The sequence below is a fragment of the Choloepus didactylus genome, chromosome 14 (genome assembly GCF_015220235.1).
Source record: "Choloepus didactylus isolate mChoDid1 chromosome 14, mChoDid1.pri, whole genome shotgun sequence".
In the NCBI taxonomy this organism is placed as follows: Eukaryota; Metazoa; Chordata; class Mammalia; order Pilosa; family Megalonychidae; genus Choloepus; species Choloepus didactylus.
This window is the reverse complement of record NC_051320.1, coordinates 54,265,807-54,290,764: the sequence shown is the minus strand read 5'-3', so window position 1 is coordinate 54,290,764 and position 24,958 is coordinate 54,265,807. Positions and strand designations below refer to the sequence as shown.

The 24,958-nt window shown below is 37.1% G+C and overlaps 1 protein-coding gene across 2 annotated transcripts in view; it reads left to right on the top strand.

Annotated features, from left to right (window-relative positions):
- STK3 (serine/threonine kinase 3) overlaps positions 1-24,958 on the top strand; it is a 344,700-nt gene that overhangs the window by 18,470 nt on the left and 301,272 nt on the right. For both annotated transcript variants that reach the window (XM_037802741.1, XM_037802742.1), the window contains exons 2-3: positions 13,798-13,878; positions 15,760-15,888. In XM_037802741.1, the coding sequence (XP_037658669.1) occupies positions 13,798-13,878; positions 15,760-15,888 (210 nt within the window). The remainder of the gene's footprint in view (positions 1-13,797; positions 13,879-15,759; positions 15,889-24,958) is intronic.

Sequence of the window (24,958 nt, the reverse complement as noted above, 5' to 3'; positions counted from 1 at the left end):
ACAACCCATTGAATATACAAATGTTTAAAAAACTTTTTTGTTTATTTGAGAAGTTGTAGGTTAACAGAAAATCATGTAGAAAATCATGTCTGAGTTTAAGCCATTTTTGAAGTTATACTTTTACTGCTGTATTGATATAGTTTCGTAACAGTAAAAGCATTATGAAATCATCAGATTAAATCTATTTTACTGTTCCAGTTTGCCAATGGGGCTGTTAAGCAAAATACCAGAAATGGATTAACTTTTATAAAGGGAATTTATTTGGTTACAAAGTTACCGTGTTAAGGCCACTAAGTGTCCACGGTAAGGCATCAACAATCAGGTACCTTCACTGAAGGATGGCCGATGGCGTCTGAAAACCTCTGTTAGCTGGAAAGGCATGTGGTTGGCATCTGCTTGCTCCCAGGTTGCATTTCAAAATGGCATTCTCCAAAATGTCTCTGTGTCAGCTTCTCAAGGCAAACTCTTCTTTCAACGGCTGTCCTCAAAATGTGTACCTCAGCTGCAGTGAGCGAGCTCCTATTTGTGAACTTTTATAAGATTCCGGTGAACTAATCAGGGCCCGTGCTGAATGGGCGGGGCCACACCTCCATGGAAACATTCAATCAGAGGTCACACCTAACCAAAGGTGTCACTCACAGTTGGGCAGGTCACATCTCCATGGAATCATCCTAATCCCAGTATCCCATTAGATTGGATTAAAAGATTTTGGCTTTTTTTGGAGGACATAATATATCCATATGGGAACATTTGCTATTAAAATCCTGATACTAACTAGCAAAATGATTAAGAGCCGGTATTTTAGAATCAGATAGATCTTGGTTCTAATATCAGCTCTACCATTTACTGCAATGCAGTGGCGGGCAGTTTAACTTTTCTGCATCTCAATATATTCACTTGTAAAATTGAGGTAATAATGCTGCTTTCTCTTTGGGTTTTGTGAAGATTAAATGAAATAGTAGTTGTAAAGCATTTGTTTCTGAAAACAGTTACCAAAGTATTTTAAAAACATGTGTGGCATTGTCTTTTGAGGAAACACACAAAACTTTCCAAGGGGATAAAAGGACAACTTTCACTTGGATCTATATGTTCTGGTTGAGTTCTCTTTTAAAAAAAAATTAGTTCCTTACTTTAGAGGTAGCATTTGCTAAATGTTATTACATATTTAGCCCTTAAAAAGCTAAGACTTTGACAATGTCTAATGGTTTTATGTTGATATGATATTTAGAAGGATTAAAAGATGAAAGCCTTTCATTTGTTTTAAATATATGTGACCATTCTAACAGAATTTGAGGTGAAGCTGTAGGGTTGAAGAGTAAGACTTAATTTTAAATGTGTTATAGGTAAAAGGTGACGCATAGTACCTAGCATGCAGCAATATTAACAATTATGATTTATCATATGGCTGTTATTCATGGTAATACACCTACTAGCTATGTTTAGAGATAGAGAAATCTGCCAGAAGGGAAAAAGAAAAATTATGGAGCCGAAAGCAGGTAGAAGGTGCTTTAAAAAGAAATCTTTGTTCTGGCACAGTTGGGAATTTTTTCTCTTCTGCTGATTTGTATTCTAGCTAGGTCCTCTGCTCCATGATTAGTTTGCCAAGAGATCTAGAAGGCATATCCTAATTATTATTGACTAGGGAGGGAGCTAGATATGGCAGTGTAGAAAGCCTTCCTTTGTGTCTCTTTTTAAAGGCCTTTAACCAACCGTAAGCAGACCACTGTGCCTTCTTTCCTCCTGAGCTCTACTGCAATCTCTTCAAAGCTGTAAGGGCACATTCTTAGCAGAAGTTAAAACTAGTGTTCAGACTTGCAAAATGCTGTTTCAGAAGCTGGAAACAAAGAGAAAACAGAGTATGAAAGGTATAATGACTTAGTGTGCTGAGTGCAATAATAGAGGCATATGCCAAGTGCTGTGGGACCATAGTAGAGAGTGAACTTGGTTCTGTGTGTGCATGCCTGTTGGATGGATGGTGTGGAGGATGGTAATAAGGAGAAGAGGTTATCACAGCAGACTTCCCAGAGAAGATTTTTGATGTTATCTTTAAGGAAGTGGTAAACTTTGATAGGCAGAGAAGAGGGGGATGATCATGTAAGACCTTCTGTATTACTCCATCAAAAATTGGGGTCAGGATTGTTCCTATGCCAGTGAAGCCCTGAAACCCAGAGGTACCAGTCTCTCCAAGAACATCAACCAGTTTCATTCCTCTACTGATACTCCATTTCAGCATGAAGAAGTTGGAATGGTCATTGCCCAGATGTCCCTGAAGATTGAGAGAATGATCAGATGAGAAGGAGGAGTTGTAACTGAGAAGTTAGGATTTAACAAGTAATTATGACTACTGAATCATTATATGGATATTTCTTTTTAGTTTCTAGTGTATTCAAATAGCCAGAAGGAAATACCTGAAATTGATTTGTAACCCAGTAGCCTTGATCTTTGATAGTAATTGTATAACTATGTAGCTTTTTTCTTATGACTGTGTGATTGTAAATACCTTGTGACTGACACCCCCTTTATCTCGTGTATGGTTAGATGAATAGTAAAATAAAGATGGAATAAACAAACAAACAAAAACAAAACTACCGCATTATAAAACATACCCTCTGGCAGTGAATAATGTATAATTAAAATCTTCAAGATAGAAGGAAAAAAAAAAAAGCTCTCAGTCCCTTCTTCTCAAATCTGTTATGAAGGCCTTCTATATTTAATTATCATTTATATTATTGTTAACTATAGTCCATAGTTTGCAATAGGTACATATTCCCCTCCATTATCAAGTCCCTGCAATAGTGTTGCACATTTGTTCTAGTTCATGAAAGAGCTTGTTTATATTTGTACAGTTAACAATGGATGTTGTCCACTACAAGATTCACTGTGGTATACATTCCTGTGTTTTAATCTCCATCTTTCCCTCAGGTGACATATATTACTCCAAACCTCTCCTTTCTACTACATTCACATAACATTCAGCAATGTAAATTCTTATGATGATGTGCTACCATCACCTCTGTCCCTTTCCAAACATTTAAGTTCAACCTAGTTAAACATTCTGCACATATTAAGCAACCGCTCTCCATTCTTTAGCCTCATTCTATATATCTTAGTAACCTATATTCTATATTTTATGTCTATAAGTTTACACATTATAATTAGTTAATATCAGTGAGATCATACAATATTTGTTCTTTTGTGTCTGACATATTTCACTTAACATAATGTCCTCAAGGTTCATCCATGTTGATGTATGCTTCAGAACTTCATTCCTTCTTACTGCATTGTATGTATATACCAGATTTTGTTTATCCACTCATTGGTTGATGGACGCTTGGGTTGTTTCCATCTTTTGGCAATTGTGAATAATGTCACTAAGAACTTTGGTGTGCAAATGTTTGTTCGTGTTCCTGCTTTCAGATTTTCTGCTTTTATCCTGAGTAATGGGATTTCTGGGTTGTAAGGCAACTCTATACCTTAGCTTCCCGAGCAACTGCCAAACCATTCTCCACAGCGGCATGATTATTTTTTATTATCCACTCTGTCCATTTCAAATCTAGTCATATATCTTAAAAATCTTAAAATTTATCTTCTTCACTCTCAGCAGATGACTTGCCCTTCTATTTCATAGAGTACATAGAAGTCTATATAGAATTTTCTTAACTTTCTGCTACCTACCTACAATCTTACCTGTAACTCTGTCCATTTTTTCCCCTTTTCTTCCCTCCTATGTTATTGGAAGAGATGTCCCCAACCCTCCAAAGTTAAGGCAAACTCATTCACATGTGCTTTGGATTCCATCCCTTCCAACCTTTTTAGGAACATCTTTTATTAATTATGTCTTCTTGTCTCCTGTGCCCTCCCCCCCCACACTTTTCCTTATTTACTAATTCATTTCAAACAACAATTAAACTTGTTCAGGTATATCCCATAGGTTTTCATTCTTTTTGCTTTTCTTCTTTTTCAAGCTTATGTTTCCAATCTCTTATCCTTTCCATAAACTTCAAATGTAGAGTTATCCATAATTATTGTCTCTGCTTGTTCACTTTATCCCATTGTTCAAACTGTTGGAGTCTGTCTTTGGCATCTTCCATTCCACTAAATTACTCTTGTTATAATCACCAATAATTTCCTTACCAATAAATTTAGTAGACACTTTTTTTGTAAATTAATTTTATTGAGATGTGGTTTATATCCAACAAAATGCACTTTTGGTTTGAATTTTTTTTAACATAATTTCAAACTTACAGGACAGTTGCAAAAATAATACAAATCCCATACAGAGAGCCCCAACAATCCCCACCCCTCCACCCCAGAAACCCATATCCACCAACTTTCAACATTTTGCGATATTTTGTCTGGATTTTTTTTTCTTTCAGCAGTAATTTTGAGATTTGTCCATGATCTTGAATGTGGTATGTTGTATTTTATTATTGAATTGCATTCTCTTTTATGGATTTGCCACGGTTTGTTTATTCATTCACCAGTTGGTAGAACATTTGAATTTTTTTTTCAGTTTTTGGCTGTTATGAATAAGGCTGCTGTGAATATTTGTGTACAGGTCTTTGATGGACATACTTTTTAATTTTTCTTGGATAAATACCTAGGAATAGAATTGCTGGAGTGGATGATAAGTGTATGTTTAATTTTATAAGAACTGTCAAACTTTTCTAAAGTGGCTATGTAGTTTTGCATTTGTAGCAGCAGTGTATGAGTGATCCCCTTGCTCTGCATCCTTGCCATTACTAGGTATTTTAGTCTTTTCATGTTAGGCTTTTCATTTCCCCGATAACTAATGATTTTGAGCATCTTTTCATGTGCATTATTAATCATTTGTTTATATGTCTTTGGTGAAGTGTCTGTTCAGATGTGTTGCCCATTTTTATTTTGGGTTTTTGTCATCTTATTGAGTTGTAAGAGTTCTTTACATATTCCAGATGTAATTCCCCTTTCATATGTGTGACCCGCCCCCCCCCAAGTCACTTAGAGTAGATAATTCTGATCATTGTGTGTGTGTCTGTGTGTTTATTTTTTTTTATTGTGGAACATATATGTTACATAAAACTTACCATTTTAACCATTTTGAAGTCTACAATTCAGTGGCATTAAGTACATTTGCAATATTGCACAACCATCACTGCTATCTAGTTCCAGAACTATTTCATCCTTCCAAATGAAAACCCTGCACCGATTATGCAGTTACTCCCCATCCTTCCCTCCCCCTAGCCCCTGGTAGCCACGAATCTGCTTTCTGTCTATGGATTTGCCTATTCTGCATATTTCTATAAATGCGATGATATGAATGTTGGAATTATCATACATGGACTTTAAGTTTAAATAATTCATATATTCAAAGTGTCTAGTGGAAAGGTGGGAAGTTTAGCAAAGTGACAGAAATTATAAAAAAAGAATTGTACTGGTTTGAATCTATTATGTCCCCCACAAAAGCCATGTTCTTTAATGCAGTCTTGTGGGGACAGGCTTATTAGTCTTTTGATTAGGGCGAGAACTTTTTTTTTTTTTTTTTTAATTAATTTATTTTTTTATTAAATTCAGTTTTATTGAAATACTTTCACATACCATACAATCATGCATGATATACAATCCACTGTCCACAGTGTGATAACATAGTTATGCGTTCATCACCACAATCTATCTCTGAACATTTTCCTTACATCAGAAAGAACCAGAACAAGAATAAAAAATAAAAGTGAAAAAAGAACACCCAAATCATCCCCCCATCCCACCCCATTTGTCCTTTAGTTTTTATCCCCATTCCTCCACTCATCCATACACTAGATAAAGGGGGTGTGATCCACAAGGTCTTCACAATCACACTGTCACCCCTTGTAATCTACATTATTATATAATTGTCTTCAGGAGTCCAGACTGCTGGGTTGGAGTTTGGTAGTTTCAGGTATTTACTTCTAGCTATTCCAATACATTAAAGCCTAAGAGGTGTTATCTATATAGTGCATAAGAATGTCCACCAGAGTGACCTCTCGACTCCATTTGGAATCTCTCAGCCACTGAAACTATTTCGTCTCATTTTGCATCCCCCTTTTGGTCAAGAAGATACTCTCAGTCTCACGATGCCGGGTCCACATTCATCCCCGGGAGTCATACTCTGCGTTGCCAGGGAGATTTACACCCCTGGAAGTCGGGTCCCACATAGTGGGGAGGGCAGCGAGTTCACCTGTCAAGATGGCTCAGTTAGAGAGAGAGAGGGCCACATCTGAGCAACAAAGAGGTACTTGGGGAGACTCTTAGGCACCATTACATACAACTTTAGACTCTCCTTTGTGGTAATGAGCTTCATAAGGGCAAGTCCCATGCTCGAGGGCTCAGCACATCAAACCGCCAGTCCCAATGTTTTTGACAACATCAACACCAGTCCAGGTGATGATGTCCAACACATCCACACCTTCCCCCAGATCCTCGGGGCTGGGGAGGGGGAGGCTGTAAATATATTTTTTATTATCTGCCCAAATTACTCTGGGTTGTGTCACTATTTCACTCCAGCCTATACTAACCTACTGTATCTCACTTCCTATTCAAAGTTCCATGCAATTGTGGTGTTTGAACAAATTGACTGTAGAGTTGTACTGTTTAGAAAATTTAGATCCTTTACCAAATAGATATCTATTCCCTTGGTCTCTTATGAAAGTTGAAGTTTTAAAACACAATCAGTTTCAACCTTTATCCTTTGGCCTGGCTTGTAGGGCGAGAACTTTTGATTAGGTTGTTTTCCTGGAGATGTGACCCACCCACCTGTCCTTGAGACCTTTTGATTAGATCATTTCCATGGAGGTGTGGCCCCACCCATTCTGAGTGGGTCTTAATTAGATTGCTGGCATCCTTTAAGAGCTCACAGAGAGAAGAAGCTTGGAGAAACTGAGAGAGACATTTTGGAGAGAATAGTTTGCCCCCATAGTTTGCCTCTGAGAGAAGCTAAGAGCTGACCCATCCAGATGCTTGGAGATGCTGGGAGATGTAGACAGAAAGATGTTTGAAGATGCTAAGCTAAGAGGTGAAGCCCAGAGTTTGCCTCAAAGAAGCTAAGAGAGGACTCCCAGATGCTTAGAGAGAAACGCCCTAGGAAAACTAAGCAGAGAGCTGAGAAAAGCTAAGAGAGACAGAAGCCTAGAGACATTTTGGAGAAAGCCATTTTGAAATGCAGTCCAGGAGCAAAGGACAAGCAGACACCAGCCACGTGCCTCGCCAGCTGACAGAGGGTGTTCTGGATGCCATTGACTGTCCTTCAGTGAAGGAATCCTCTTGTTGATGCCTTGGTTTGGACACTTTAAGGCCTTAGAACTGTAAATTTGTCACCTAATAAACCCCCTTTATAAAAACCAATCCATTCTGTTACTTTGCATAATGGCAGCTTTAGTAAACTGGAACAAGAGTCAAATAGAGAAAACAATCTTAAATTAAAAAAAAATGAAATAATAAAGTTCAAGTTGGTTAATAATATTGTTCAAGTCTTCTGTAGTCTTACTGATTTTCTGTAAACTTATTGTATCAGTTACTGAGAGATAAGTGTTGAAATCTCTGTTTTTTTGGATTTTGTCTTTTTGTCCTTTTTATTCTTTCCATTTTTGCTGCATGATTTTTTTCAAATTCAATTTTATTGAGATATATTCACACACTGCACAATCATCTAAAGTGTACAATCAGTTGTTCACAGTACCATCATACAGTTGTGCATTCATCACACCTATTTTTTTTTCTTAAGTGCATATTTAAGGAATGTTTAATCCCCATGACATTTTTTTTTAATTTTATTTTGAATAAATTCAAAGTTATAGGAACAGTTGCAAAAACGGTACAAACCCCATACACAGAACTCCAGCATACCCTGACCCCCCTCCCCCGATACGCCGATCCACCAACTTTAACATCCTGTCACACCACCATTTCTTTCTTTTCCTCCCTTCCTCCCTCCCTATCATCCATCATCTGTTGCTCTGTCTTCTGAACATATGAGAGCAAGCTGCACACATCCTTGAACAAACGCTATAATTCAGATATACAATTCCCATGAACAAGAACATTCTTTCATGCAATCCCGTTAGGTGCAGCTAAGTAGTTCAAGAAATTCAACATTGATACAAAGCTTACATTCTGTATTTCCTTTTCTTTTTTTTTTTTCCTTATGTTTCAACTGTGTCCCTTTGAGCCTTCTGTCCTCCATCCTCAGATCCCATCCAGAATCATCCTTGGCGTTCAGTTGTCATCTATTTAGACTTTTTCTTTTTTTTTTCCCAATTGTGGAAACATACATACAGCCTAAATCTTCCCATTCCACCCCCTCCCTAGCATTCCATTAGTGGGATTAATCACATTTAGAATGTTGTAATGCTATCACCTTCCCACCATCCATTACTAGAAATTTCCCTTCACCTCAATCAGCAACCCTACACTCATTTCTTAACTCCCCATTGCCCCTTCCTCCACTTCTCATAACCCATACTCTACTTTTCATTTCTATGGTCATATTCTCTGATAATTTCTTTGTGTTTACTGTGGGGCTTAAAATTAACCTCTTAAATCCATAACAATCTTGTTTTTCTTTGATACCAACTTAACTTCAATAGGACACGTAAACTATGTTCCTATACTCCTCCATTCCCCCACCTTATATAGTTCTTGTCAAAAATTACACATTTTACATTGAGTCCAAAACCATTGATTTGTCATTAGAGTTTGTATATTTTATATCATGTAGGAAGTAAATAGTGGAGTTACAAATAAAAAATTGACTTCTATTTGTATTCCATTGTGGTCAGAGAATGTGCTTTGAATATATTCAATTTTTTTTTTTTTTTTTAAATTTCTTGAGGCTTGTTTTATGTCCCAGCATATGGTCTATTCTGGAGAAAGATCCATGATCACTAGAGAAAAATGTGTGTCCTGGTGATTTGGGATGTAAGGTTCTATGTATGTCTGTTAAAATTCTCTATATCTCTTTCTCCTTTCTTTGTTTCTCTGTTAGTAGGCCTCCCTTTAGTATCTGAATTAGGGCAGGTCTTTTATTGGCAAACTCTCTCAGCATTTGTTTGTCTGTGAAAAATTTAAACTGTCCCTCAAATTTGAAGGAGAGTTTTGCTGGATAAAGTATTCTTGGTTGGAAATTCTTCTCTCTGAGAATTTTAAATATGTCATGCCACTGCCTTCTCACCTCCATGGTGGCCGCTGAGTAGTCACTACTTAGTCTTATGTTGTTTCCTTTGTATGTGGTGAATTGCTTTTCTCTTGCTGCTTTCAGAACTTGCTCCTTCTCCTCAGTATTTGTCAGTTTGATCAGAGTATGTCTTGGAGTGGTTTTATTTGGATTTATTCTATTTGGAGATTGCTGGGCATTTATGCTTGGTGTATTTATATTGTGTAGAAGGTTTGGGGAATTTTCCCCAACAATTTCTTTGAATACTCTTTCTAGACCTTTACCCTTCTCTTCCCCTTCTGGGACACCAATGAGTCTTAAATTTGGATGTTTTATTTTATCTATTGTATCCCTGAGATCCATTTAGACTTTTTTTGATTTTTTTTCTCCATTCTTTCTTTTGTTGTTTCATTTTCTGTTCTGTGGTCCTCTAGGACACTGAGTCGTTGTTCATCTTCCTCTAATCTTGTATTATGAGTATCTAGAGTCTTTTTAATTTGGCCAGCAGTTTCTTTTATTTTCATAAGATCTTCTATTTTTTTATTTACTCTTGCAGTTTCTTCTTTATGCTCTTCTAGGGTCTTCTTTATGTCCTTTATATCCTGTGCCATGTTCTTCTTCATGTCCTTTATATCCTGTGCCATGCTCTCGTTCTTTGATTGTAGTCCTTTGATTAATTGCACCAAGTACTGTGTCTCTTCTGATCTTTTGATTTGGGTGTTTGGGATTGGGTTCTCCATATCGTCTGGTTTTATCATATGCTTTAAGATTTTCTGTTGTTTTTGGCTTCTTGGCATTTGCTTTGCTTGATAGGGTTCTTTCAATTTGTAAAATATACAACTTGTGGGGCGTGTGTCTGGGTGGTTAGGGAGGCAGGGCAGCTTTAATAATCAAACCTCCCAGGTGTTCCTGGAGATTCAAGGCTGTTGCAAGAGTCTGAGTCTTCATTTCAGTTTTGCCCCAGATTTTCTCTGCCACTGACCCACAAGTCGCCAGCATTTATGTAGCATCCCTGGGTTTTCCAAGAGGGCCCCCCTTCTCAGCTGTGATCTTCCAGGACCTCTGCTGAGGGAAGGCTGTGCTACGTCACAAGTGCATGCCGTCCCTCAAGGGAAGCCCCTGGCTGCTGGGCCATGCAGGGACGCTCCCAGCCTGATGCAAAGACGGCTGATTGGGGCGTCTCAACCCCCCCCCCCCACCTTTTCATGCAGCTCTGCCTTCCCAGCTCTGGGACAACTAGCTGTGTATGCACTCAAGGCCACTGTCCACAGCCGATATTGTGGTGTGTGCACGGTGCCGTAGGCTACACTCCCCATCACACTGGGTTTCCTGGCATGGCTCTGGGCTGTGGGTACGGCCCCGGGCAGGAGTGTCTCCAGCCCACTGGGGAGCTGGCTGCAAGCAGCGTGGTTTCTTTCTCCTTTTGGCTGTCCCCTCTGCCCCCCGGCCCTGAGGGAATCAGCAGTGGTCTGTCCTCTACTCCAGACACCAGGAGGTTGGCACAGCCCACTCCTGCTGTGCTTCACTGCATGGTTCTCACTGTCGTAACTGCAGCTGCTCCTGGGTTTCTTTCTTTCTTTTTTTTTTTTTTTTAAAAAAAGGACTAGTCTGTCTCCAAATGCCAACCCCCAGTTTCCCCACATTGCAGCGCGGCCGTGGGGCTTTCAGCCGGCTTACTCACTCGTTTCAGAGTACAGACTCCCGGTTTCACCAAGTGCACGGTCCCTGTGGTTTTAGCAGACCTTGTCCGGCTGGTGCATTGCTGAAACTGGTGTTCTGGGTCACTTTCTGGTTTTTATCTAGTATTTTTCATGGAGGTGTTTTTTTGCCCTGTCTCACCTAGCCGCCATCTTAGGTTCCTCCCAATCTATTTTTTGAATATTTTCCTTGTACCAGAAAAAGTAAAAATAAGACTAAAAAAAAAAAGATAAAAAAGAACACCCAAATCACCACCCCCCCCACCCTATTTTTCATTTAGTTTTTTGTCACCATTTTTCTACTCATGAAGGGAGTGTGATCCACAAGGTTTTCATAATCACACTGTCACCCCTTGTAAGCTACATTTTGCTGTATGATTTTTTAAGCTGTGTCTTAGGGTGCCTACCCATATAGGGTTGTTATGTTTTCTTGATATGTTGACACTTTATCATTGTGAAATAGGTAGTATTCATTTTTCTGCACTCTTCTTTGCATGATGCTAATACAGCCACTTAAACTTTGTTTTGATTAGTTTGCCATGATATATCTTTTTCCATCCTTTTACTTTTCTTCCCCCCATTCTTTTACTTTTAACCTGTTTGTATTTTCATAATTAAGGCAGGTTTCTTATAGATAGCATGTAGTTGGGTCTTGCTTTTTTTATCCAGTCTCACCATCCTTCTCTTTTTATTGGAGTGACTTTGAGTGTATGTACTTAATGTAATTACCAATACAGTGTGGTTAAATACATTTTTTTGTTGAATTTTTTTTTCTAATTGTTGTTCTAGGTATTATAATATGCATCTTTAATATAATCAACTTCAGATTAATGCTGACTTAATTTTAGTAGTATATGGTGAATTTGCTCTGATATAGTTCCATTTCCTCTCCCCTCCTTTGTCTCATTGTCATATATATTACATCTCTAGATGTTATAATTTCAATATTACAGTATTAAAATTATTTCTTTCAACAATCTTATATAAAAAACAAGGCCCTTTTGGGGTCTCTACTGAATGACCTTATGTTCAAGGAGCTCTCTCCAGTCTGGCTGGTGAAAAAGATTCTCAGACATCTGGGGATTGTCCTCTTTATAGCTCCCTGGCCATTTTTTTTTCCCCTTAGGAAATAGTGTTTGCCAGGCAAGCATGGATGGATTGGCATTCATCCAAAAACTCAAAGAGTACACTTAGGCAGATTGTTGGATCTCTTTCTCTGCATAGCTCCCTTCTCTCAGGTATTTTGTAATGCACATTCTACCTGCCTTGGTCTCTTTAAACTTTAAACTTATTCTCTTTCTTCATCTCAGCAAGATTGCTGGGCTCTGTGTTCCCCTTTCCCTGTGCCACAGCTGGCAGATTTCCTTTAGATCCAAAGCCTGAGTGATGGTAGGGCTCATCTAATTTCTTTACCTTCTCTCAGGGATTTTAGTCATACACTTCCTCATGTCCAATGTCTGAAAATAGTTGTTTCCTATATTTTGTTGAGTTTTTAAGTTGCTTACACAGACAGGTAATTTAAGGATTCTGTAACTCCCCGGTGGTCAGAAGTGGATATTCCGCAGTGGACACTTTTAATCTTTTTTATTTGAACTTTCAGTAGCTTTTGACATGGTTGGATGTTCTTTTCATTCATGACCTCGTGTCTTAAATATTGGTGTTTTCGTGGAAACTGTTCTATCCCTGATCCTTGTTTAGTCATTTTCTTGATGATTTTGTCCCTTCTCAGAGATGGCTTTGGGCTCCACCTATGTGCTTATGACACCAAATATATTTCCAGCTCATATCTCTCCTGCGATTCATATACCCAGTTGCTTACTGGAAATCTACATTTGGAATGTAAAATTGAACTCATCATATTCCCCTCCAAGCTTCCGCCCCCCACTCTGTGTTTCCTATAAATGGCATTATCACCTGCCTAGTTGCTTAAGCTAAAGACTTAAGAGTCATCCTTGACTTTCTTATCCCATATTTAATCATAGCCATCTCCTGTTGATTCTGTCTTCTTAATATCTTGAATAGCCAATCTTTTGCCATTCTTACTGCCACTACTGCATTCCATGCTTCCATATTTTGAATCATTTCCTAACTGGTTTTCTTTGTTCACCCTTGCTCACTGCAAATCCTTTCTCTACAGTATAGGGAAAGTGATAGAGCTCCTTAACATGGTTTACAATACCCTTTTTAACCTGATCCTACTTACCTCCTTGTGGTCACCTTTACTTTATGCTTTATTCATACTGAATTATTTTTGGTTCACAAACATGCTATGCATAATCTCTCATTTCTTGCTTCCAGATACCTGTACGTGTGCTGTACAGGTGGGTGATTTACAAAACAAAACCAAAAAAAGCAAAGACCCTTTCTGTGTGGTAAACAAGCAAATGAGACACAAAGAAATCCATAAGCAAAGTCAAAATACAAGTGAAAAATATTTGCAATCCAAAAAATGCCTAATATTCCTTGTATACTGATATAGAGAAGACCAAAACCCAGTAGAAAAATGAGGAAGGAGCATGAGTAGGTGGTTCAGTTTCATAATCATATAAAAAGATGCTCAACTTTATTCATAAGAGAAATGCAAATTAAATCTACTCTACCAATAGAGGTGATCTTTACTTAACAGTGTATTGTTAAGTGAAAACACCAAAGTGCATTATTGTGTAAAATGCTGTTTTGTATGTTAAAAAAGAGGAGAGAAAAAGAATATGTATTCATATGTGTATCAAGATTTTATAAGAAGTTAACAAAAGTGATTGGACTTCATGTGAAGCTGGGCAGATAAGGAACAGGGGTTGAAATGGGACTGTTTACTGTTTCCCTTTTCATACTGTTTGATATTTGAACCATCTGAATGCATTGCCTATTAAAAATAAAGTAAAAAATATTATAAAAGGTCATAAGGAAAAATCTTTTTTCCTTTTTTTTTCTTATCAGTAAGCTAAAAAAGCTGAGTGAAGACAGTTTGACTAAGCAGCCTGAAGAAGTGTTTGATGTTTTAGAGAAACTTGGAGAGGGGTAAGTACAAAGAGTATGAAAGTTGTATTCAAGTAATGACACAACAATTTTAAGACAAAGCTGTATGATATTAATCATCCTACTGGAGAATATTTGCTTGACTTGAATAGTAACAGTAATTAAAGTTAGATAATCAGTAGCAGTCAGTATTGATTTGTAAAGAGCAGCTTATTGCTGTATCCAGTAATGGGTTTCTCAGAGAAGTAGGCTGTGTAGGTAATTATATATCAAACGTCAATGTCAAAACACCGGTGTACAAAAAAAAATTGTAATTCAGCATCATTTTGCTACCTGTTATGTAGCAAAGTAGCTCTTGGGTGGTGAGATGTTGCCACTTGTCTTCTCTTGTGAGATCCCATTATCTATTGAATTCAGGAAGCCTATTTCATTGTTGGCATCTCCTGTTAGTATCTTTAGTTTGCATTATAGAGCTTTCCGTGATGCTGGTGCACTGAAATGTATGCTCTCAAAAGCTCCCTGGGAAGCTGCTGGAATTCTCACAAATCCTTGAGAAGTTCTCCCACCAACTATGTCAGTCTGTAGCAGCAGTGTGATAGTTATTAAAAATTCAGCGAGAAGTCACTATGTATTTCACACCTGCCAAGGCAGCTCTGCGACTCCATCTGGAGAGTGATGCTTTCTCCTTAACTTTTGCCTTTTTGATTTCACACGCATTCTTCTCAGTGGCAAACTCGTAACTGGAAATTATTTAGGAAAGGGGATTCTGGGAAATATAGTTCCCAGCTTCTCCTTTGTACTGCCAAGGAGACCTTAGAAGGAAATGATGTTATTGCTTAATTGATGATAGATAATCTAGCACAGAATTATATCTTAGCTTTCTAATATTTCCTAATAGTAGAAAGTATTCTGAGTCTTTTCATGGTTTGTGTTTCCATCTCTTTTGTAGAAATATTAGAGTGGGAGGAGTATGATCTTTGGAGTCAGACTGAGTTTGAATTCTGGCATTGTTAGTTACTGGTTTCTGAGCCTCTGTTTTCTCATCTTTAAGTGGCAATAATATTGCATTTTACAATTATAGGAGTTGAACTTGATAATGCATATAAAACACCTAGTATAATACCTGATTTATAGTAAACATTCAGTAAATGGTAGCAGGTCTTACCTTGTCTTCTAATTCATACTAAGGTACAAATGATTTCCTCCTTCATTGTTCTTGACTGTTTAAAAACAAATGAATATTTAATTGGCAATATTTGAGGAGTTGTGGTAGAAACAGGTTTTGGGAAAGTGGTCACTGAATCCTATCACTCATTTTGTTTACCTGTGAGTGTGTGGGCTTGCCTCTCCTCCTTGAGGAGGAGAGGTAATAAAAGGAGCATCTGTGGAGATCTTGGATGTGCAACTTGGAGGGAACCAGATAGCTGAGTCTCCTTGCTTCTCTAATTTTGGTGTTATAAGGTCCCCAGCTGAGGGTTTCAATTCCTCTTATGTACTCTGGGGATGGGAATTTGATGTTCTGGGAATGACTTGCTTAAGGTAGTCAGCCTTTTCTCCTAACTTGAGACTTTGGCTGTTTTAAATCTAAATTTCATTCTTTTAATTTCTATTTGTATCCTCTTAATGCTGCGTTTGTTTGAGTTGACAAACCGTAAGTCTGTTTTTTTCATTCATAAGAAAAATAGAAGCAAACCTTTATATAATAACTTGATGATTTTCATAGATTTTAAGTCTATTATTGAAGCAATAAAACTAAGGTGTAATTCATGAACTTTATTGTTTGTTTACTTCAAATTTCACTATTTAAATTGTGTTTTAAACTAGAAAAGAATGCACGCAAAAGCTCATAAGAGACTGTTTTTCTCTTAGTAGTAATGATGTTTGAAAGGAAAAAAAATAAAGAAATTTCTTGCTTTCTTTTAGGTCTTATGGAAGTGTATTTAAAGCAATACATAAGGAATCTGGTCAGGTTGTGGCCATTAAACAAGTACCTGTTGAATCAGATCTTCAGGAAATAATTAAAGAAATTTCTATAATGCAGCAGTGTGACAGGTATGAAGAGATTTTATTTCTTTATTACCTTTATTCTGATGAGTTTTGCTAATAATATGTAAGAAAAATATTCTTTGCTCATCTGTTTAGTTTTCTTTTCTGATTTCCCATTGGAAGTGAGACTAATCTTTCAAAGAAGATGAGGTTAGCTGTTTAGAGTTGTCTTTAGGACTTAGAGCTCTTTGCTTATAAAGCAGAAATGATGTTGTAACATCAAAGAACATGTGATGATAGAAAATACTCAAGCAATTTTCCTATTTTTCAGGGTTAATTCATGGATGAACATTGTTTTTTGATATTAAAGGGGTCAGTTAACAGTCTGTATTATATAATTGTTTTAGTAATGAAAAACAGTCATGTTTTATGTAAATCTAATTCATTTGGCAAACATTTACTGAGCATCCCCAAAGGGCCAGGTACTGTGCCAGGATCTAGGAATACCAAAATAAATGAGATACTGTTTTTCTTCTTGAGCTGGTAATCTAGTTGGGGAGGCAGTTATACAAACAAATAGTTATAATACAACAGTTACTGTACTGAGTGGCACATGGAATGATATGAAAACAAAGAGCTTGAACACCTACCTCAGCCCCAGGAGACAGGAAGTCTGGAATGCAGAAGAGGAGTTGATTTGGTGAAGAAGTGGAGAGATGAGAGAGTAACAAAGAGTTCTAGTCAGAGAGATAAAAAAATAGCCCACTAATATTTGTTCTGACAGGGTATAGAATTGCTGGAGTTGTAAGGGTGAGACAGAGATTGGTGTGAAATGAGAATGGATAGGTAAATGGAGCTGATTATGATCTTACATGTCATATTAAGAAACCTGGTCTTTATTTTGTAAGGGATGCAGAATGAATAAATTAAGACTACATTTAGCCTATAGTTACTTAACCAAAGACAGATTTATTATTCTCACTTAAAAGGTCTGGAGGTAGGGCTGATCAGCAGCAACAAAGTAACATCTGTGTCTCAGAATTGTTCTTGGACTCTGCCATCGTTAGCATGTGGCCTTTGTCTTCCTGCTTATTATCTCATGGTTACAAGATTGCTGCGCCATTCCTAGCCTTATGTTCACATTCCAGGCAGGAGGAAGTAGAGAGGAAGATGGAAGGGGCCTTCCCAGAAACTCTCAGCTTATGTCTTATTGTGTCATGGTGACTTAGAGCTGCAGGGGAGTTTGAACACACTATCACCCCAAATAAAATCAAGGCCCTTTCAGTAAGAAAGTAGGAGGGGAAAAAACATTGATAGAGGTCTACCAGTGGCTGCCACAGGGATTGAAGGGTTCTATGTAGGAAATTGGTATGGTCGTATTTGTATTTAGATGGATTACTCTTGTGATAATGAAGTAAAGCATTAAAATATTACTGATTTTTATTTAGAATTTAAGTTATAGAATATCAGAGCTAGAAAATTATCCAGATCAGTCATTCAAATTGCACATGGATTTATTTAAAATTAATGGGTACTTATTTTTTTTATCCATCCATCCAGTCATCCATCAAAGAGTTGTAATGTCGCCACCATGTAAATGTTGGTGCCTGAATTATGGCTGCTAAAACCACTTATTTATTTATTCATTTATCATTCATCCAATAAATATTGAGAAACCATTTATATGCCAGCTCTGTATGTTACTAGGTACTGGATATACAATAGTGAACAAAAAGCCTAGCCTTATGGAACTCATAGACTAGTTGGAGAGAGAGCATAAATAGTGATAAGAGCTATGAAGGAAAAGATCAGGGTGCAGTGTTGGAGAACATTTTGGGGGGGGTTATTTGAGAAGGAGACATTTAAACTGAGATCTGCTCTCTATAAGGTTGGAGTCTTCCAAATGGGGGGAAAAGCATATGCAAAAATCTCGACGCATGGTATTGCTTTGCTTGCTCAGGGAACTCAAAGGAGTCCAGTAGAGCTCAGATGTTTGAGATGAGGAGGGTACATGTGAAAGAGTGAAGGTTTGTGTTGAACTTGGGTTTGAATCTGCTTAGTAATGCTATTTATTTCAAGTATGTGTTGGCTCTCTCTTTCTAGGCCTGGGTCTTAATGCTTTCTGACTAAAAAGAGAACTTACACCATAAACATAGGGTAAGAGTAATTAACATAGGGCTAGTGAGTTTATTTACAGAATGGTAGGTTAATTATCTCAAGGCTGGTTAGTTAACTTTCTAGGTGTTAGCTAATGAAAATTTCTGTAACAAGTTTTAACAAGAACAGTTTCTGGTAAAAATTCTCTAACCTTTTTCATCATAACCTTACACTGAGAGATTTATTTCTAGGAGAGAAAACATTGTAAACTGCTGTATTTTTTTCCTTCTGATTTAGCATTGTGGAGGAATTGTGATTCATGATAACAAGAAAGAGTACACAGACACATTAATTCTTACATAAGATGATTGCCCCATCTGGCTAATGCTCTTTGTTTTTTTGTCACTGGGAAGTAAATATTCTCTACCTTTTTCTCCCTTCTTTTGATGAGAAGGGTAATGAGGAGCACAGATCTTTGAATTCTCAAGATTGTTTGCTCTCAAGACTTCTCATTAAATACACTGTGACCAACTTTTAATCAAGGCTGAATCTTCATATTTGGAAGCTTGTTTCGAAATTTTAAAATTTTGGGCCCAAAATGATGGGCGAGGTAGACCTGGGCCAGATGGGCTTTGTAAGCCAAAAGAGTTCTAGGTGTTGGAGCAATTGGAAGGTTTTAAGCAGGGTAGACCTACTCTAGTTTATCTTTTTAAAAGATTATACTGGCTGCTCTGAAGAGAATTGGTTGTAGAAGGGAAACCAGTTAGGAAGCTTTTAAATGAGTCCCGATGGGAGATCACTCCTTGTTTCCTCCCTCCCAGAAACATTAAGCATATTTTAAAAATTAATGATCACACACTGTATGTGAGCCCTTAGGTTGTCTAGCATTCCTTTGACATTTTTCTAGGAAATTTTCTCTCCTACTCCAAAGCAACTCTTTCAAACTGTCTCCCCTTCCTCTCATACCTCTACCACCCTCTCCCTACTTTTAATTATGTATTTTTAATTGCACTTTATTTTTTAAAGCAGTTGTAGGTTTACAGAAAAATTATGCAGAAAATATAAAGTTCCCATATTCCCCCCAACCTCCTCTCCAGTTTCCCTTATTATTAACACTTTGCATTAGTGTATACTTCTGTAACAATTGATGAAGCAGTAGTAGTATAATGATACTATTATCTATAGTTCATAGTGTGCATTAGGGCTTACTGTTTATGTTGTACAGTTCTATGGTTTTAAAATATTTTTATCCTGGAAACATATATGTAACCTGAAATTTCCCATTATAATCACCTTCAAATATGTAATTGAGTGGTGTTGATTACATTCACAATGTTGTGCTATCATTACCACATTACCAAAACTTTTCCATCACCCTGTGCCCATTAAGCATTAACTCCCACTCTCCATTCCCTAACCCTGGTAATTTGTAGACTACTTTCTGTTTCTATGAATTTGCATGTTCTAGTAATTTCATGAGTGAGGTCATACAATAGCTGTCCTTTTATGTCTGGCTTATTTTACTCAACTTGATATCTTCAGGGTTCATCCATGCTATAGCATGTATCAGAGCTCCATTCCTTTTTATGGGTGATAATCACATGGGGTATTTCTAGCTTTTGGCTATTGTGAATAATATTGTAGTGAACATTGGTGTACAAATATCTGTTTGAGTCCCTTCTTTCAATTCTTTTGGGTATATATCTAGAAGTGGGATTGCTGGGTTATATGATAATTCTTTGTTTCTTCCTGAGGAATCACCAGATTGTGTTTTCCACATTGGCTGCGCCAGTTTACGATCTCATCAACAGTGATCAAATATTCATATTTTTCCACATCCTTCCCAGCATTTGTTATTTTCCATTTTTTAGTAATAGCCATTCTAGTGGGTGTGAAGTGGTATCTCATTGTGATTTTGATTTGCATTTTCCTAATGGCTAATAATGTCGAGCATCTTTTCATGTATTTATTGGACATTTGTATATCTTCTTTCGAGAAATGTTTAAGCCTCATGGTAGCCATAAAGAAAGTATCAGAGAACATGCAAACTTACACAGGCAGAAAATAGAGTACTGGTTATCAGGTGTGGGGGCAGGGGCAATGGGGAGTTTCTTTGTTTTTGGCATTTGACAGTTTAAGATGTGTTGGTCTTTTTGGCATTAACCTGTTTGGAGTTTTGTTGAGTGTCTTGGAAATGTATATTCATGAATTTCTTTAAATTCTTTAAATTTTGGATATTTGCAGCCATTATTTCTTCAAATATTCTTTCTGTCCCTTTCTCTCTTTCTTGTCCTTCTGAGACTCATATAATGTGTATATTGGTATGCTTGATCATGTTGCACAGGTCTTTCAGGTCTTGTTCACTTTTCTTCACTCTCCCCGCCCCCCCGCTTTTCAGACTGGATGATTTGAATTGTCCTATTTTTAAGTTTAGTGATTTGCTGTTGAACCCATCTAGGGGATTCTCAAATTTCGGTTATCGTAGTCTTCAGTTCTGTTATTTTGGTCTTTGATCCATTTTTTAAATGCCAATTTTATTGAGATATATTCACACAGCATACAAACCAACTGAAGTATATAATCAGTGCTCACAGTATCATCATGTAGTTGTGCATACATTACCATGATCAATTTCAGAACATTTTTATTACTCCAGAAAAATAAAAATACAGAAAACCCTGTTCCTCTGTCCTCTGTTCCTCCCATACCCCTTACCATGCTCCCCCCCCCCGCCGGCCCATAATATTGGTGTGGTACATTTGTTACTGTTGATGAAAGAATATTAAGATACTACTGTTAACTATAGGCCATAGTTTGTAACAGGTGCATTTTTTCTTATACCCCTCTATTATTAACTCTTTGTAATAGTGTCATACATTTGTTCCAGTTCATGAAAGGACTTTTTAATATTTGTACAATTAATCACAGTGCTTGTCCACCCCAGAATTCACTGTGTTATACATTCCCATGGATAAACCTCCAACTTCCCTTCTGGTGACACATGACTCTAAACTTCCCCTTCCACCATCTTCACCCATAATTCAGTGCTGTTAATTATTCTTACAGTAATGTGCTGCCATCACCTCTGTCCATTTTGAAATGTTTGTTTGACCTACTTAAACATTCTGCACGTATTAAGCAACTGCTCCCTGTTCTTTAGACTTATTCTATCTCCTGGTAACCTAAATTCTATATTTTTTATCAATGAGTTTACATATTATAATTCATTAATATCAGTGAGATCAAACAATATTTTTCCTTTTGTGTCTGACTTATTTCACTTAACTTATTGTTCTCAAGGTTCATCCATGTTGTAGCATGCTTCAGGACTTCATTCCTTTTCATTCCTTCTTGCTACTGAGTTAATATCCCATTATATGTATATATTACATTTTGCTTATCCATTCGTCTGTTGATGGACACTTGGGTTATTTCCATCTTTTGGCAATTGTGAATAATGCTGCTAAGAACTTTGGTGTGCAAATGTCTGTTTGTGTCCCACCTCTCAGATCTTCTGGGTATATCCTGAACCTGGATTGCCAGGTTGTAAGACAACTCTTAGCTTCCTGAGGAACTGCCAAACTGTCCTCCACAGAGGCTGTACCATTTTACATTCCCACCAGCAGTTAATAGTGTTCAGTTTCTCTATATCCTCTCCCAACACTTGTAGTTTTCTGTTTGTTTAATAGTGGCCATACTAGTAGGTGTTGCCTACTGTTTTTTAGGTTGTATTTTCTTGATTTGGCACTCACCAAGTTGCTGCATCCCTTTAATGTTTTTTTGGAGTTTTGCAAAAGAGGACTCTGCCTGGTCTTGCTAGTTGTTCAAAGGTATTTGTGGGTAGATATTACTCTGGAATGTAGTATGCTGCCATCTTGGTTTTAAAACAAATTTTTAATTGTTCCAGACAAACGTCTCACATTCCCTGTCCTGTTAATGGCATCATCGTCTACTTAGTCTTTGAACAACAAAACCAAGAGTCATCTTTATTCCTTTTCCTGATAATTCTTATGACACTAAGTCTCACAGATTTTCCTTCTGAAATGTCTTCATTATTGTTCTGGTTTCCTAATGCTGCCATTATGCAAAATACCAGAAATGGATTGGCTTTTATAAAGGGGATTTATTAAGTTACAAATTTACAGTTCTGAGGCCATAAAAATATCCAAACTAAGGCATCAACAAGATAATACTGTCACTGAAGAATGGCTGATGGAGTCCGGAACACCTGTCAGCTGGGAAAGAGCTGGCACCTGCTATTTCTCTGCTTCCAGGTTGCGTTTCAAAATGGCTTTCTTTAAAATGTCTCTGGGTCTCTCTTAGCTTCTTCAGCTCCTGTGCATCTAAGCGTCGGGGTCCTCTCTTAGCTTCTCTGGAGAAAACTCTAGGCTAGCATCTCCGAATGTTTCCAAGCATCTCCAAGTGTCAGTGTCAGTGTCAGCTCTTAGCTTCTCTCCAAAATGTCCCACTCCCCTGCTCTAAGCTCCTACTGTTTGTGAGCTCTTTTATAGGACTCCAGTAATTAAATCAAGACCCACCCTGAATGGGCAGTGTCTATATCTCTATGGAAATAATTTAATCAAATGTTTCTCCTACAGTTGATTGAGTCACATCTCCATGGAAACACTCAATCAAAAGATTCCAACTTAACACTAAAATGTCTGCCCCCATGAGATTGCATTAAAGAATATGGCTTTTGAGGGGACATAATATATCCAAACTGGCACAATTTTCTTTATCCTTTTTTTCATTTTTGAGAGAAGGAATTATATCTTTACTTCTTAGCACTCATTATAGCCCCTAGAATTGTATGTTTTTGTTGCATTAAGAATGGATAGGTATGTATGGGGGTTATTGAAGAGAACATTTTAGGTTGAGAGAACCCTAAGTAAACCAGGTCCTTGTTCTCTTTATGCCTTTTAAACTTTGAAGTTGAAGGAAAAGTAAAGAATAAAAGAGGAAGAAATGTTAATAGAATGCTAGAGCTTTTGTGCCACTTTATAGCATAATGCCTTACACATAAATAGGTGCTTCTCAAATATTTGCTGAATGAAACAAATGGTTACACAAATATTGATAAAAAGTGGTTTTTGCCTTTTAGATTTCATCCTTGAATTTGATATATTTCAACTATAGGTATGAAATTGTGGAGGATTGAGAAATAATTAAATCCTGAAAATGCTAACTGATAAGGCAAATAAAAAGTGAACTAGGGAGTGATAGTAGTAAATATTACATTTTAGCTACTTTTGAGAAGTATTACAGATGTGCTGTTGGTGAATTGACGTGAAAAATGATATGGAAGAAAACAGTACAAACTGAAAAATTCCCACATGAAACACTGAAATTTTGCTTAGAGAAAATGAAATATATTTCTGAAATTTGCGTATTTTCATAAGTCTGGTCAGCTGTTTGGACATTTTGCAAATTGACTTTTGACAAATTTGTCTTTGTTTTTCACTCTTTGTAAAAAGACCAGAGGATGATTTGTTTTCCTTTTTCACTCATTTTAGTGAATATGAGTGACTATAACATTGCATTTTGGCATAAAGGTATTTGTGGGTAAATATTACTCTGGCATTATTATTTCAGGAGCCCACCTGCTTCGTTTATTATTGAATCATCAATGTTTTTTTTGGTTCCTGGATATTTAGTAGTAGGCATTTAATACATATTTGTTGAATGGATAAATATAGAATGTTAATGCTAGATTAGACCTTTGTAGGACAGCTTGTTAAGTGTTTTTCAAATTGTGTTCTTCTCTGAGGAGGTATTTCCAGGTGTATTTTCCTCAATCAGTGATGATTAAGGTGATTTGGAAACATATTCATTGTGCTTATCTTTTTTATGTATTGGGTCTTATAGTAAAGTTTCATTTGAAGAAATGGATTCTGATACTAAGGGATATTTTAAAACTATTTTAAAATTTATTTAGAAAATTGAGACCTAGAAATTTTACATGAATTGCCCAACATTATGCAGTTAGTTAATGACTGAAGTGTGATAAAAACCCACATTTACTGACTCCACAAAGATTCCACAGAGTTCAAATTGAAGCACTCTCAAAGCGTTGCTAGGGGAGGAGGGAAGAGCTGCTCAGCAATACTTGTGAATGTGCTGTGCCATGTAATGTGGATGCAGGTGAACGTCACATGACCCTGCTCCAACTCTTCTGGTGATTACACTCTAGAGAAAGAACTCATATCTAAAGCAGGAGTAATATGTTTTGTATCAGGGCATACACTTACTTATTCAACTAATTTATATTGAGCACCTACTCCTGAGTGTAGCCCTTATGTGCTGCACACAAGATACATAATAATGAATGGGTCTCAGCTTTTGTGCTTAAGGGACTGTCAGTCAGATGGAGGAGATAGGTCTAGAAAAGGCCATCTCAGTACAGTGTGATGAGAGCTGTGATGGGATAAACATGGGGAATCTACAGGTTGAAAGAGATATCTAATACCTCAACCTTGAGGATTCAGGAAAAGCTTCCCTGAGGAAGTCATACCCAAGCTCAGTCCTGAAGCATGACTTAGATTTGCTGGGCAGAGAGAAGTGAGGTGAGCCATGTAGTGGGAATAGAGCATTTCCAGCTGGCTTGCTGAGAGTGGTGCTGAGAACTCCCTGGTTTCTACTAGAGCAGCTCCTCTTTTATGTGTTCTATTTGCTCATGTTTCTGAATAGATTTCATTTCAATATTGACTCTAAGGCAAAAAAAAAAAAAAAAAAAAAAAAAAATTGAAACCCACCATATTGGAAGATTAGTGCTGAACTTTGGCAATTTGTATCAGCTCATGAGTGTGCTATTCATTTTTGGGTGGGCCAAGAAATGCTAAGATTTAGATTTATATTAGAAACAATTCAGTTCTGGGAAAATATTCACATTGCCTTTGTAAAAACACTACTATTTATCTTATACGTCTTAAAATGTGGAACACTATTAAAACTGCATTAGGATGTTGATCAAATTATGTAATGAAAAATAACCATTTCTTTAGTATTTTAATTACACATTCTCATAATGAGCGTACTTTAA